Consider the following 17,336-nt stretch of genomic DNA (forward strand, 5'->3'; position numbering starts at 1 on the left):
CTCACATAATGGAAATGGGTCCAATCATTAAGTACCGTTTTACCATTACAACCAGCAACATTTTCACAGAGGAGCATTTGAACATATCACCATAAATTTCAACAGATTGGGTTAGTTATATATGAAGTATAAGAAATATAAATTTACAACACACAGCAGCATTGAGTCACACTATATATAAACCAACGAAATAGACCGCATTAGGCTTCCCAATAAAAGACCGCATTAGACTTCTCAATAGGGAAGCTGACACTCGTTAATTTCTCTAACAGACTACTGAAACACTATGTATTTAACCTTTTGCAAGCTGTGAAATTTGTTGTCTGCTAAAATGTCGTCTGCTGAATTTCTAAAATTAGCATTTTCTTCGATTTTTTTTCTAAGAATACTATCAGAATAGCAAACAGTTTGGATTCTGATGAGACGCCACATTCTGTGGCGTCTCATCTGGATCCAAACTGTTTGCAAAGGCCTTCAAAATTCGTTTCCAGCACTGAAAGAGTTAAAACATTCTGTCCATAGCAAAGATTGTCAAACTCTCAAACTTTTACTTATCTATACAATTTCCTACCAAAAATTATTACACCCAAATTCATAAAAAATATAACACCTAAATTCATCGCATTCAGACCTTGAAAAATACCAAACACATTTTATTTCATCTCATTCAAATACAAACACTGTGAACCATCAAAACAATGAAAAACTGAACTATAAAACATTTAAAGCTGATCCATCTTGAATTGTACAAACATTACCTTCAATATCACTTCATCTCACTTAGTAACCCAAACCATCACAGCAAAGGAATATCCAACCCTACAATAACAAAACAAGCAAAAAAATCCCTATTTGACTGTCATCAAAGCTGCCTGACAGCTCCAAACACCATATTTGTGAAATAAGAAAAGATGAACTCTCTTACATGCCATGACAACAAAGATATTCCACTCTTATCACATGGAAAACCTAATGGTCTTACCCATACATCATGTACACAGACACATTAAAGTTCACAAGTTTCTATCATTTGCAGTTTTGGTATTTAAACAGATATTTTGAACTGACAATTTCACAAATTTTTTCTTCTTGATTTCTATATACTGCAGAATTACTTTACTAAAATGATGTATTACAGTATCCACGGGCATTGTCCCTTCCACTTGTTCAATGTTTTTTTTGTTTAAGTTTGGACCCGTCGTTGTTTTGAGTTTTTTTTAGCTTTTGTGTCGGCAACTGAACATGCAACATCGTTTAAAATCTTTTCTATAATGTCTTTCTTAACATTCAACTTCGTCTCACTTTGCGTACAATATGTTAAAAGCGTTTTTTGGCACGCTTTGCAGTTTTTTAGGACACTCTCTGGGCGCCGCCATTGTATTTTGACAGATAGACTGTACACGCCGCTTTTATTGGAGAAAATGTGCTTTGATAAACAAACCCAATAACCATTCTATATAAGCACCGAAAAGATCTTTAATACGCAAAAAGAACTCAATAAAAATCGATACGAAACGATGTAAAAATAATATTCGTAACTTGATTTTGTAATTCTTAATGGTACGACAAGATTTTAAAATAAAAACGTAACGGACATGAAAATAATTCGTAATTACGAAAATACGACCCTTATCTGGAGCTCTCTCTATATATATATACAATAAAACAAAATAGAAAGAAAGCTTCAACAACTATTTCAGACAGTGCAGTGTAAACCAGTGTTGATTATGACCATCTTACTAAAAACTCATTAAAGCCACAATATCTGTTCAAATTTTTAACTCCAGACAATGTTTTTTCTTTACAAGAAACAAACTTTTCCTACAAGCCTTAAGAACTTCTTTTAAAACATTTGTATATTATGTCTCTTAAAATTATAAATTTCCACATTCTAATTCTGCAAATGAAACAAACATATTAACACTCCAACTGATCAAGTCACATGAACAGAATGCACCGGTCACATGACATAACTAGAACTGCCAAATGAACAAAATATCCAGGCATTTCCCACCACACAGACTGATGAATCCACATGATCCAAAAATGTATCAAGTCAACACTACTATCTAAGCAAAGTCAGCCCATCCAAACATCTTGCAAAACCAGGAAACAATTATCAGATTGATATCTTTCATCACAGCCAACAGTAAATGTATGTTAAACAATTGACAACAAAAATCAGCAGCGTAATTTAAAATATGACCTCTTCAAGGACCACTATTTGATAAAAATAGAACTTATCAGAGCCACTCAATCAATTCCTCTAACACCCCCCACAACTGCCCAGGCCTACTTTCTAGCCACTTCAAATTGCTAAACCGCCACCAAACTCTCTTGATTTTATCCCATATATGATAATCCCATTTAATACTTCATGCCTAACAGCAAAACACTATCAGAAAGCTGCCATACAGAGGAATATCTTTTGTAAAGCAAAATTCCTTCCTTGAGTTAAAGTCCATGATGTTGTTTCTAGTTATTAACAAAATGCATTCCTTCAACAAACCAGTACATCAATGTTTACTTCCCAATCTCAATGTAAGATATAATTATATAGCTTTAATGCAGCTCATCATATAAATACTCTGCACCAATGCCACATGGTCAGACGTTCCCCAAACTAGCAATACTATTTTTTTTACCAACTGTATATTAGCGTCCTACAACCTTTTGTGAATAAACCATGCTTTTTAAACAACTTGAGTGTTATACTTTTATGATTTTTTGGTTAACACAGTTCATAAGTCTCACTGTTTTTGAATTCCAGCTACTTCAAATGCTATTTATATTTAGATATAACTGTAATTGTGCTTCTCTTTTTGGTAACCTTTGGAAAAAAATTACTAACTTCAAATTTTCCAAAAAGGCCAATCTGTGAAAATACCCCTTTAATTCCCAGATGCACACATGTACTTACAATCACAATAAATGCTTAAATAAAATGTAAAACCATGTGACCTGCTAAAGAAATGTTAGAAAACAGTTTCACTTTAAACCTTTGAAATGGAGTATTATCAGCTGATATATAGTACCACTTTAAAAAGTGCAAACTCACTTAAGCAGTGCAAGAGAACGGATTGTTATGCACCAAGGAATAGCCAATCACCAGTTAACCACTTAAATTTCATAATTTGATCAAACAATTTCTTCCTGTTGCTACAGCAAAACACCATTTTAAGGTCACCCAATGAGTATGACCATGCAACACTTCCTGCAGCTCTTAACCTTTGTATGAATACCAAACCAATTGCTGATAAATTATTAGCAAACCAATCAAGATTGTAAATCACCTATACTTTGTTAGTCAGAAAAAAACAACTGTTGCAATGGTCATTATTATGCAAGGATGGTAAAAACTTTATTAGTTTTCATTCTCTTCAGGGCATTATTCTTGTAAGATTGCCTTAACAATTTATAATAAATGTCTTTATTCCAAAATAACTGTTACTGTCACATAATAATCCATTTATGACCATGTTTAAAATCTCACACAAATTTCAAGATGCAATCCGCTCTTTATTTTCCATTAACACTCAATGTAATTACAAACTTAACATAAACATTATACTGTATTTTAAATATTTACAGTATAATCCATCCATGACCATGTTTAAAATGTTACTCAAACTTCAAGATGCAATCAACTCTTTATTATCCATAACTAAATGTTATTACATACTTAACAGAAATATTTGACTGAAATGTTTAGGTATCGTGCCACACAGTCACAATATTATGGTGTTCCCATACTGGCATATGTGCAAGAATAAGTTTATTTTCACTTCTAATTAACACCCTCTTAACCCAACCCACCTCCTTACGAAATTGTCAGGTTCCTGGAGATATTTATTTGGGTACATACGGTACTTTATACATGAAATAGCTTTCTGATACGCGTTTATTTGTAATAATATAATTACACCTATTTTCACTTTGAAGCTCATAACCTTGATAATTACAAACACCAGCTGTCAACCAGGGTTAGAAAATTGTGAACATGCAAAAATCCTATGAGCACACATACATGGTTATGGTTTAACATTATGAAGGCTAAACGCCACATGTGCCGCAGGCATGTTTTATTGCATGAAAAACAAAAGCTTTGATTGGTTTTTACTAATATAATATTACATGTTCATATGCAGAAATGTAACTGGCATGTAAACATGAGATACAATTGCATGCTTTCAACGGAACCCGTATCTTGGATAATCTGATAAAAAATACTTCACAAAATATAGATTTGCTTTTAAAAACAAGTAACTTGTTTGCATTGTTCAGGTTTGAACTCTTTGAAGATATGGACAGTAAGAGTATTGAAATTCAGGTCACTTTGTAACTCAACATACTTTAAATATTAAATATGCATTTAAATGTCCACTTACCATCATGTTTGTTTCATACCTGGTTTATTTGTTTTTGCTTTTTTTGGCAATTATGTGATTAAAAATAATCTCAGCACCTATAGGCACTTGGCAAACAGTTTGACCAAAGAGCGCTGATTTCTGAGGCAAACTGAGCATATATATATAAAATTTTGAAAAAATTAATTTACACATCATATGGTTTAATATTAAGTATGAGCAGTTTTATTTTCACAATGAAACCTAATGAAATACTTAAAAGACTGTTCATTATTGTTCTTCATGACAAATAATTTCTGAAAAAGTTTATTCCCATTTTATAAAACATTTATGGAAAAAAATCTGTCAAAGAATACATTTAATCTCCATAGAAAGGATTTGCCTGTAACAGATCATAGACAGGCAGACAACTAATGGCAAAATATTAACCCCGTCTTTCTAAAGACCCATAAAATGTGCAGAGCGTATACATTTACATCATGCCAGACAAATAAACCGATATGTCTAGAAAATCGCATGTTTTTTCCCATGCACCATCTCATTTCATCAATGAAAAGCCACAAGAGTCAAGGAAACTGCAACAGGTTAAATAGCAAAATAATTTTCCCCAAAATATTTTCTGGTTTACAATCAAACAATATCGTGAAAAATGGATCCACTTTTGTTCTTTTCTTACAAAAAAACTCCCATTTCCATTAAAGTGTTTCTTTCATGGCAAACCCATCACCGAAGATTGCTCTCTGACAGAAATCCTGCCGCCACTGCACCTATTTCTGGCCGTTGGAAATATATTAGGAAAAGATGTTGGGTTTCATTTGCATATGCATCATTCATATTTCAGACTAAGAGTATACACAAGGACCTTAACATATTCTCCACCATTAATGGAGCTATGGGTTTAACTAAAACAGATTTAATACTGAATATCATTTGACACAATTGATTTTCATTCAAACCATAGGCAAGGGATTTAGCAGGCTCCTATTTGATATGACCAATCATAATCTTGAAAAAATCTACATTTTTTTTAATGATTTAAAATGATTAATTTGTTTGAATGTTGGTATTTTATTACAATCCTGCTGAAGGAGTATTGATACTATATTGATCCCTTGCTTTTGAAGTTGTTTGATGTTTACAACTACTACCCTTAAATTATGGCCATTCTTCCACTGTTTCAATGCACCAAATCACACTAAATTCATCAACATACAAAAAGTGCCTCAAACTGCACTTAAAGATAATATGCAAATGTCAAGTATACAATTACACAAGTATTGAACATTTGTAATAAATGAAAAGTAATATAATACTTTATCATTTATATATCATTGTCACTCTAACTTTTTACGAAGTATGGTTCTATGATGGTGCAATACAGTGCCATGTATTGTCATTTGTAACACTTGTTGACAATTATTTTGTATGCTTTGCCCTCAATCATCAACTAACAAGAAAATTTCACACATTTTTCCAACATGCGTACATTGATACTTCATTTCTGGAAATGGCAAACTCAACTCAAGACCAAATGGACACCTAAGTTGCATGAAAAACTATTGCTTCTTATTCATGCAAAACGTGTCAAGTTTATCTGTTAGTTAATATGGAATGAAAGGTCAATAGACCTCAGTGCATGTAGATAATGGTAAATAACAGTTGATAACACACTTCAATGCTCATCCATTATCAATAAATGCTATCAATAAATGGTCAGTACCAAGAGGACAACTGTGAGAGCTGGGATCTCAATGCAATGGTTGCAATCCAAGTTCAAAGCAGTGCAGATATGTTGGCTGTTGGGGAAAGCATCATCAATAGTTAAGCCAATGCATGCCCCTTTCCCTCTTTCATATACATATGTCTTGTTCTGTGAACATTGGACAAAATGCATGTGCATAAAGTGTCGTCCCAGATTAGCCTGTGCAGTGCGCACATAGTAGCCTGTGTTAAAAACAACCCCAGCCGTGTGTAAACAACACTGTCACTAATCAACTGTTTTTCACGCTTCACTGCGTGCCATAGTAAGACACGAAATATAGGGTGTTAAAACTAGATAGAACCGGTCTATTAGTATGTTAGCGAATTCTCAGATTAAAACATGTCATTTAGTGATCATGCTACTGGGATTTTTGGGAGCCATAGCCAAAGCGCGGTATATTGGACAGCGCGATATACCGGTCTGCGATATATCGGCGTTGCAGTGTATATTTGTTTTGGGGAAAATCTCTGTAAGAGGTGGGGGGGGAGGGAATTCGTCTAGGGAAAAGGACCGAACTTTTGCGGGTCTCAAAGAAAAAAACAAAACTGTATTATATATAATTCCAACAAAGTTAATAACATCTACAATAAGTTTGACACTGAAAGAGGAAATCAGCTGAACGGAGGAGAGATATCACACCCTTGACTACAATCTACGTACTCAGTTATAAACTAAGCATCATCTTAGAATATTGACCAATGGAATTCCTAAAACTGGTTGAATTGTTTTATATTTTCCTTGGCTGTTATCCATGACATAATAATATGGTTCAGAACTTGCATATGCTGATACATATAATATTTAACAAGCAATTAGATACACTACTGATGGAAGTTTGAACACATTTTTTTTGTAATTTAAACAGAATTGAAAAAACATCCACAATTATGGTAATCAATACTTTTCCTTCTGAAATGCAAATGAATTAAACTATATAGCTCAACAATCCACCAATCAACACACAATTCAAACAAGGAAAATATTTTAATTTTGGGGTCGGGGGAATCTTCAATGGGTGATATAGTAGCTGTTGATGAGAATAATGTGTTCCTGTAAATTTTGCTAACCATGAAATAAACTCTTATCAATTAAACTTTTAATGGTTTGAGAAAAAAGCCTGTCTTTCAGTATCTGAACAGTTTGCTTGGGGAAAAAAACTAACCAAATTTTTTTTACTTTCTGAAAATAACTTTAAACCTACATTGTATAAAAGGCTCCCACGCATTAATATTCAGACGAAGCAAGCCTGAGATCTTACATCATTTACTACAGACCAATAGCATATAACAAGAACAGCTGTATACTAGAAATGGCGCAGCAGAGGCTGACGCGTATCCCCACTCCGCCATGTTTGACCCAGGGGGCACCCCAGGATTGGTAATGGGGCCATGCATACTTGAGATTGACCGTATTGTCATAAGAGATGTTCAGTATCAATTGGATATATAATTTGGAAGGTTAATTACTTACCTCCCTTTAAAGCTTATTATTTCCCTTAGATTCGAATTTTTTACCTTCGAGTTTGTCAGAAACACAATGGGAGTGAGCCCAAGCCTTAGAAATTGGCCATCCACACACCCTGGTGCTTCTGTTGAGACACTACGTGGCCCATGATTTTAGCCTAAATCACCGATCACCGCGTTTGGGCCAACGAGGCAAATCGGGGTGATTCGCCGCAAATTGCGGTGATTCAACGAGATATAACACTCTATGGTTGATTCGTGGTGATTCCGCCGTGATTTCACTGCGACCATCTCGCGATAAAGATCAGCTGTAGAATCATAGCCAAACACTGCGAATAGCCGTGATTCGCGGTGACTACTAGATTTAAATTTCAACTTATTAACTAATGTCAACATTATTGACGATTACATTAGATCGCAAAATGTATTCCAATATGAAAGTAAACACCGTACTTGCTGAATGTCTAATCCTGATTTCCAAACAATATCTTTTATTTGTTGAAATAAAAATTGTTCAGTACGGCTCTCAAAACCAACAAAGTTCGCGGCTACAGATTCTTTTGTTCTCAAAGTTTCTCCGCAGCTACAACGAGTATTCACTCCGAATCTTTTTATCAGAACAAAAATATTTATTCATTTGCACTATGTATTTGTGGCTAGAATTTGTAACAAAAAAAGCTGTACACGACACGTGCAAACCGTGTCAGGTGATTTACGCATGTACAATACAACTGATCTGATTGGGCGCTTATTTCATCAAATCTTTAAATAGAAACATATGCCGAAATTCATTTGATAATTTCGAACATTTGTGTATGACATTCTTTATGACTCTTATCGTCAATATTAACCAGAATTTGCTTTTAAAATGGAAATCGGGCATATGCAGGATTATCGAGTAATGGATAAAGACGGAAGAAGTTACATGTATATGATTGAGACAGTTGAAACGTATGTATCGGGGAATCGAGAGACTCTGGGAAAATACGACGATTACATTACAATCAGTTATATGTTCTCAATGGCTTCAAACTGTTAATTGCATAATCAAAAACGCAATTATCACTCCTCCAGGTGCCGTATCATACAGCTAGGTGCGAACACTGTTTTGTTTTATACGCAGCATTTAAAACACAAAAATAACCTGACGGGGACATGGGTGTGAAATACATGTTGACATTTTAAAAAGGCTACTCTCTTATATCTGCCAACAATGCTAATAATCCCATATTGCTATAATCTTTGTGAAGATTATACAATCATGTACATGTAATGTAGGAAAATCGTTCTTCACCATGTTGACCGTGAACATGGTGAATCGTGGTGAATCACCGCGGAGATTATATTTATAGCATTCTCGGTGATCATGCTCGACCTAGCGTGATGAAACGCGTGAGATCGCGGTGATTTTTCACCCAAAATAAATAATGACCACCGCGTGTCGGTGATTTAGGCAAAAATCGCGGGCCGCATAGTGTACATTGTCCCCAGACAACAGATTACCTAATCACAAAATTGTCACAAAAGAAAGTCTAAGCATGCCATCCATAAATATTTTCTTCAAGACTTGCCATTATAATATTTCCTAAGCCATCACCCTATATATTAGGAACCTAAGAAAAATTGATATATAAAGTAAGACTTCCCCGTATCTCGTAAATTGGGAAACCGTTAAAGGCTGCTTATTTTATCAATAGATTTTTGGCCCTGTCAACTCCAAACTTTGAGAAAGCAAACACTAATAAAATACTGGTTTTCATAATTGCCAACTACTGCCTGTATAACCACATAGCTGCAATATTTTTTTTAATTCATTTTCAAGTTAAGATTTTTTTCTTTCAAAAATCACTTCAAATAAGTTTCAACTTTTGAGGTGGTTTAATGTATACATTCCATAAATGAATCTTATTGTTAAAATTTCTTTAAATAGTCAACTCATAGTTGTCTTCAATTCAGTTAAAAAACTCTTTAATTTTTTCACTATCGTTTTTTATATATATTTTTTGTTCTCATCTCCACTGTTTTGGAAAAAGGGCAAAATCTTTATAAAAAACTGGAAATATATTGCAAACTGACAAAGTGTTGCACGATCTCTTCAGACATATAGGGCAAAATCTTTATAAAAAACTGGAATTATATTGCAAACTGACAAAGTGTTGCACGATCTCTTCAGACATATAAACACTTGTGTCACAGCCACCAATGACCACCATGCACCAGCAGAAAACCTAATTCCTCAGCAATCCTGTTCAGGAATTTTTTCAAGATCATTTTAAAGCGAACAAAACAAAATACTATTTATACTAGACAGCAGGATGTGGGTCTGACAATTGACAAAGCTATATTTGCTTACAAGATCATGAGCTGACAAATATCACAGCACTCGAATTTTAAATGGATAGCATCATTGATATGCTGTCAATCAGTTACAGCGCTTTTATACTAAGTATCATATACATTTGCATTATCTTTTTCTCTACAAAAATCACTTTTTCAAAAATCATCATTATCACCATCCTCCTCCTCATCATAATCATAAATGACATAATCGCATGACTATCATCATCATCATCATCATCATCATCATCATCATCATCATCATCATCATCATCATCATCATCATCATCATCATCATCCTCATTCCCATCATCAATAACATCATAATTATAAATGATGATCACCATCATTATTACATTCAACAACACTATCATCAAAGATATCAGCACCATGCTAGAAGCAATGCGATAAAATTTATCAAAATTGTATCACTTATACTTTAAAACAACACCCACAGTAAATGCCAAGTGAAACCATGACTATATAACAGAACATAGAACAGTCAAACTACCCAACAAAAACTTTGACAATCAAAGTGAACCTTGTCAACATATCAGTAACAAAAATATAACATGACAACCAAACCTTTGACAAAATACTAAATCAATTACAAAAACTACCATATGGTACCTCATGGCCCTATTATACATCACCAGTAACAATCACAACATAGCAGAGTACTCCACAAATATCCGTCTTTAAGCAATACTTCTCAATAATTTCTCCTATAATTCACAAAAACTCAAAATTTCAACCAAAAATATTCACGTCCTCTAGCCGAATCAGTTTCATTTTCATGACCATATGTTACACGTTAGCATTTCAAACAACCTTTTCCCAGGCTCACCGTTCTGAAGGTACCAATATTGAATGGACCTAATGGGGAGGCACTGCAGTCAGCATAGGCGCTATTGGAACATACAGATTCCGGAAAATCAATTCTCAGCTGAGTCTGCTATTGTTGGTCACAGACTGGGTCCCCCAGAAAATTCAGATTGTCACCAGAATCACTAACTACTGACAAGACTGGTTGTTGTTCACTAGCACACATATTGAGGCCATGTATTTTTATCCCCATGTTTTTCGGAGAAAAAGTGGGGATATTGTATTGATGTGAGTCTGTCTGTCTGTCCGTCCCTCCTGGCCACCTGCTCCTCCTTCACTATAAGCACTAGAACCTTTAAACTAACATATATGGTAACTATGAGCATATATGCTACAGTGACAGTGACGGAATTTTGATCTGACCCCTGGGTCAAAAGTTATGGGGGTTGGGGCAGGGCCGGGTCAGAGAATTTCACTCATTTTTTATGTTATTTTACATTAACTTCTTCATTTCTGCACTGATTTACTTCAAATTGATACTGAGCCTCTCTTTATGACACTAAGGTCAATCTCAACTGTGCATGGCCCCATTACCAACCCTGGGGCGCCCCGCCAACATAGGCAACGCCCACCAAAAATTGTCTTTTACTATTATTTCTTCATTTCTACACCGATTCACTTCAAATTGATACTGAACCTCTCTTATGACAATACGGTCAATCTCAGCTATGCATGGCCCCATTAGCAACCCTAGGGCATCCCACCCACATAGGCCACACCCACCCAAAATTGCCTTTTACTATAATGTCTTGATTTCTACACTGATTCACTTCTAATTGATACTGAACTTCTCTTTTGACAATACGATCAATCTCAACTATGCGTGGACCAATTACCAACCATGGGGCGCCCCTGGGTCAAACATGCGGCGTGGGGATACGCGTCGGCCTCTGCCGCGTCATTTCTAGTTTATATCATATTGTTTAGCAGATTTGTTTTCCTTATTTGCACGCAAGGTACCAGGAAGTTCTGAAAACAAGTTTCTGTGGGCACCTTCCTTGATGTGTGCTAGGAAATTACTTCTTTTTATACATGAACAATAATTGTTTGTCAGGTTTTTGGTACTGTGGTAAATATATTTTGTATTACTTGATAAAGTATGTTTCTTTGTCAATAATACTAAGCATATAAATAAAACAATATTTTTTTCACAGTTTTGTACAGACACGTGCAACATGTTATGGGAGACCTTTGACATTGAATTCCTTATTTTATATGTGGAAACAGTATTTGATGAGTGAAGGGAAACAGGCCTTTTCCGCTGATCCAGTGTAGAAAAATATTGCACAATTAAATTATTTGTTGCCTTGAATTTGTTTTAAAAACAGTAAAATATGATAAATTGATTATTTAAGACTTTCCTTATTTTCCCCAAAATCCGGCGTTTCGCGCGATTTTTTCACCTCAACAAGATGTGTTTGTGAAACACAATGTCCCCCTATATGACGTTTGACCTTGAAGGATGACATTGACCTTGTGAAGGATGACCTTGACCTTTCACCACTGAAAATTTGCAGCTCCATGAGATACACATGCATGGCAAATATCAAGTTGCTATCTTCAATATTGCAAAAGTATTCATAAAATAAGTGATTTGGGCCACATATATTTGACCTCTGACCTTGAAGGATGACCTTGACCTTTCACCATTCAAAATGTGCAGCTCCATGAGATGCACATGCATGCCAAATATCAAGTTGCTATCTTCAATATTGCAAAAGTATTTATAAAATAAGCGATTTGGGCCACATATATTTGACCTCTGACCTTGAAGGATGACCTTGACCTTTCACCACTCAAAATGTGCAGCTCCATGAGATACACATGCATGCCAAATATCAAAATGCTATCTTCAATATTGCAAAAGTATTCATAAAATGAGCGATTTTGGCCACATATATTTGACCTCTGACCTTGAAGGATGACCTTGACCTTGAACTTTCACCACTCAAAATGAGCAGCTTCATGAGATACACATGCATGCCCAATATGAAGTTGCTATCTTCAATATAGCAAAAGTTATTGCAAAATGTTAAAGTTGGCGCAAACAGACCAACAGACAGACCAACAGACAGGGCAAAAACAATATGTCCCCCACTACTATAGTGGGGGACATAAAAAAGGCCAGGCCCTTTCCCAAAAATCCAATAAAAAAATCTTGCACTTATCACAAATGTTCTTAATATTAAATAAAATTTTAATAATATGTTATCAAAATAGTTGTTATTTCCCAGTTAACAGCTTCTTTGAATTATAAGAAACACTATTTACATGCGATTATTTTTCCCAATTGAGCCAGTTTTGCAGAAAAAAAATAATTCCAAAATGGGGTTTTTCACAACCGAAATTCCCAAAATGGAATGGAAAAAGCCTGGGGAAAAATCTTAAAGTCATTCCACATCATGTACAAGAACAAAATTTTCAAGGCAAATGTATCATTTTCCCCCAAAATATCACTTTCCAGTATTTTGGCTTTTGAAAGATGTGAATTTTGGCTTTTGAAAGATGTGACTTCTCCCTAAATTTGGAACCATGTCAGACCCCTGCATTTAAGATAAAAAATATAATAATAAAACATGATAACTACAAGTGTGTAACAAAGCCTTTGCAGAAAAGGTAAGCAGTTAGTGGTTGAAAGTAATATAAGGCCAACATTTTCTTGTAACATATTATAAACACTTAATAATACTTAACTATTGCAAACTAACTATACTTGAAATTGCAATAAATGAAAACACCACCCACTCAACCATTAGAGGAACATATCTAATATTTAATGGGCAAATCTATCCAACAGTTCACTGCAAAAGCTAGAAGACATTATTTCATTAAATATCAATCAATCGCTTGGATCTAATGGATTATGATAAAATGTCTCTGACATTTACCTAGACACTCCCCTCGGGAAAATCTGTAAATTCAACCTTTGCATCAATTCTTCAAAACCTCTACACCACCATGAAATGATACCAAATGTTGGGCCTGCAGAAACAGGGGCATCTCTACAGCACCATGCAAGGATACCAAATGTTGGACCTGCAGTAACAGGGGCATCTCTACAGCACCATGCAAGGATACCAAATGTTGGACCTGCAGTAACAGGGGCATCTCTACAGCACCATGCAAGGATACCAAATGTTGGACCTGCAGTAACAGGTGCATCTCTACAGCACCATGCAAGGATACCAAATGTTGGACCTGCAGTAACAGGGGCATCTCTACGGCACCATGCAAGGATACCAAATGTTGATCCTGCAGTAACAGGGGCATCTCTACAGCACCATGCAAGGATACCAAATGTTGGACCTGCAGTAACAGGGGCATCTCTACAGCACCATGCAAGGATACCAAATGTTCGACCTACAGTAACAGGGGCATCTCTACACCACCATGCAAGGATACCAAATGTTGGACCTGCAGTAACAGGGGCATCTCTACAGCACCATGCAAGGATACCAAATGTTGGACCTGCAGTAACAGGGGCATCTCTACAGCACCATGCAAGGATACCAAATGTTGGACCTGCAGTAACAGGGGCATCTCTACACCACCATGAAATGATACCATATGTTGGGCCTGCAGAAACAGGGGCATCTCTACAGCACCATGCAAGGATACAAAATGTTGGACCTGCAGTAACAGGGGCATCTCTACAGCACCATGCAAGGATACCAAATGTTCGACCTACAGTAACAGGGGCATCTCTACAGTGCCATGCAAGGATACCAAATGTTGGACCTGCAGTAACAGGAGCATCTCTATAGCACCATGCAAGGATACCAAATGTTGGACCTGCAGTAACAGGGGCATCTCTATAGCACCATGCAAGGATACCAACATTGGACCTGCAGTAACAGGGGCATCTCTATAGCTCTGAAGGTTTGAAATGAAAAAAGACTGTAAAAGTAGAAACCAATCGTAAGAATATCCATGAGTCTGTCCCATTGAAAAACAGCAAAATATGGTATAATTGTGTGCCACTTTTCCTTATTGCACATATCGCATAGCTTCGTATTTTTGAAATGATGCATGTTAAGGGAGGGAGAGCCTACTTATCAACATGTTTATGTAAAATCACTCTTCTAAGATTTTACTTTTTTTAATTGACAAGTCAGAAAGGCACATTGGTAGCCCCACTCAAACAGGCTTAGTGACAACCTGCTTTCTTCCCAAATCATCACTAAGGTTACCCACCATTTAATGGCGTCTAATGCATCACCAGGGACCCCCCACTATTACTGGTGTAAAATCTCCAGGACAAATCAATTATCTGATCACAGACCTACACCTCAACCCATACACAAACAACCTCTATTTCAAATAGTTCATTCATATTTTTAACAATCACACAACAAACGCCTTCTTTGAAAATGAAATAGCCACCCCCACACATTTCTTCGTGCTAGAAATAAGGATTGACTGTGGTTCTTTCCCGATATGGAAACAAGAAATTTATCAATGACTCTAATAACAGCTTCCATTCCTGCAACAGTGAGGCAATTTCATTTTACATGTTTTTAAAACATTGTAATTTTCTTGTTTAATTAGTCAATTGCTTATGTTAAATATTATATTTAACATCATAACAGCTTTTAGATTTTAGCATCATTCTTTAAAAACTGTTAAAACTGAATATGTTTTATATGAGAATCTCAAACAGTTTCGCTATAATTGTATGTCATTTACTCCATTTGTGTTTGCAAGTGACTGTTTTTTTTGTAAGAACTGTTTATAGTTTTAACATTTTTCTGGTGTAAATTCACGATAACTCAGTTTACAAAAATAACATCAAATAAAATTATTCACTGTTCCCCTGAGTTTTTAATTGCCTATGGTTTTATAAAACTTATCACAATAATAATAACATGTGTTTCTGTGCCCGAAATCTTATGCAACTGCCAAACATTTAAAAAGAATCTTTTTTCCCTACTATACTTTTATAGGACTAAATCTTAACTTATTATTGTTTTTTTCTATTCCAACAAGTGGAAATTGCAAACAATCAGGACAAAAAAGAAGACACTGAAAAATCATTCATGATTCAAATAGGACTTGAAACCCAACACATTTTTTGCCACTGCATTAGTATATTACTGAGAAAATTTCATAAAACAAATAGAAACTTGAACAGGCTTCCATTATTGTTAGAAAATTGTTTGTCAAAACCATGGCAACCAAAAACATTTTAAAGGAATCAATTCATTTGGTATCCGCATAATACACAATTCAATTCCTGATGCATCTCTACAAAATGTCTGACAAGCCAATCAGGCCTTATATAAAATATTGTTTGTTTCCTCTCCTGCTATCAACCAGAAAATCTATGCTAAATGCATTTCTTTTTAAAATATTAAATTTTATTTTCCAGACAGCAGACCATTCATGATGTTTCAGGTTAACACTTTTTAATCCAATGGCATAAAGCTGTCATACCAAACAACCAACCAATAAATCATTCTTAATAGAAGAATGATTGATGGACCCCAATATGAATATTCAGAAACATGACAGTTCCAGTAAGTGTACCACACTTGTTAAGGTACTTTACATTCTAAGCAATTATTCTGACCGTTTCAAATTCACGCAGTCTCAGATTCCAGATAAAATCAAGTAAAAGGTCTGCACAAAGTACACTTAAAACAAGAGATTGCCAAGCAATATTGTCCCCTACCGGTGAAACTCCACCATTGTCAGTATACATTTTATTTTATTTTGTTGCCATAGCAACCAAAATTCTTGACCAGGAACAAAATGAAATGACGTGCATAATCTCCATATTGCAATCTATCCATGTTTCTAGTTTTATGAAAAAATATGAAGAACTTCATCGCAGGATCCATAGAGCAAAGATGAAGATATGACCAATCGCCATCTAGGATGACCCATGATAAAAAAATTATGCATGCACACATATTGTATTATTTCCAGCAATCAGCAGCCACATGGCAGCAGTTCTGGATGCTAAAGGCAAGAAGTTACAAATAATTGCTCACCATTGGTGCAGAGCTGTGACACAGGCTTGGTTGCTGGGGGGTTTCTACCATTGTTTGTATTGTCATTTGCCATGGGAACAGCCTCCGAAGTCTAGTAGTAAAGATCAGAGAAAATAGACGCAATCCCTTGTGAACCTAACGACTTCAGATTTACAAATGACATTGGCGTTATTTAAGGAAATTAAGTAATTTGTAAAAGTTTGCTTTTTTGGTATCATTTATTAGGAGTGCCTATGCACTTGCATGGGGTGTTTCACATTTCAGAATGACCATTTTCTTTTATTTTTTTTTAAAGAGACAGAGATAATTAAAAAAGCATAATTTGTTTTATTCTTTAAATTTGAAACAGGGGGTTTTCTGCCTATTTTGGGAAAAGGAGTCTGACCAAATTGGGAGTTTTTATCGACAAAATTGGCCATTTTGGGAATTTTTGCTTCGATGAAACGGCTCTTTTGGGAATAAACTGCTGCGCCATGAGCGCATGATACGCCCGTCGTTCGCCAATGAAGTAGTAAGGTAATAAATAACC

General features: G+C 35.3%; 1 protein-coding gene across 4 annotated transcripts in view; it reads right to left on the reverse strand.

Moving 5' to 3' along the window:
* The window catches only part of LOC127848246 (la-related protein Larp4B-like), an 86,991-nt gene that overhangs the window by 58,770 nt on the left and 10,885 nt on the right, over positions 1–17,336 (reverse strand). The window contains exon 1 of one of the 4 annotated variants that reach the window (XM_052380590.1): positions 16,808–16,909. The exons of 2 other annotated variants lie outside the window; for them this stretch is intronic. In XM_052380590.1, the coding sequence (XP_052236550.1) occupies positions 16,808–16,873 (66 nt within the window). In that variant the 5' untranslated portion in view covers positions 16,874–16,909. Of the gene's footprint in view, positions 1–758; positions 845–16,807; positions 16,910–17,336 lie in introns of those variants that run through there. One more of the 4 variants, XM_052380589.1, reaches the window with a different exon arrangement.

The sequence above is a fragment of the Dreissena polymorpha genome, chromosome 10 (assembly GCF_020536995.1).
Source record: "Dreissena polymorpha isolate Duluth1 chromosome 10, UMN_Dpol_1.0, whole genome shotgun sequence".
NCBI classification, from domain to species: domain Eukaryota; kingdom Metazoa; phylum Mollusca; class Bivalvia; order Myida; family Dreissenidae; genus Dreissena; species Dreissena polymorpha.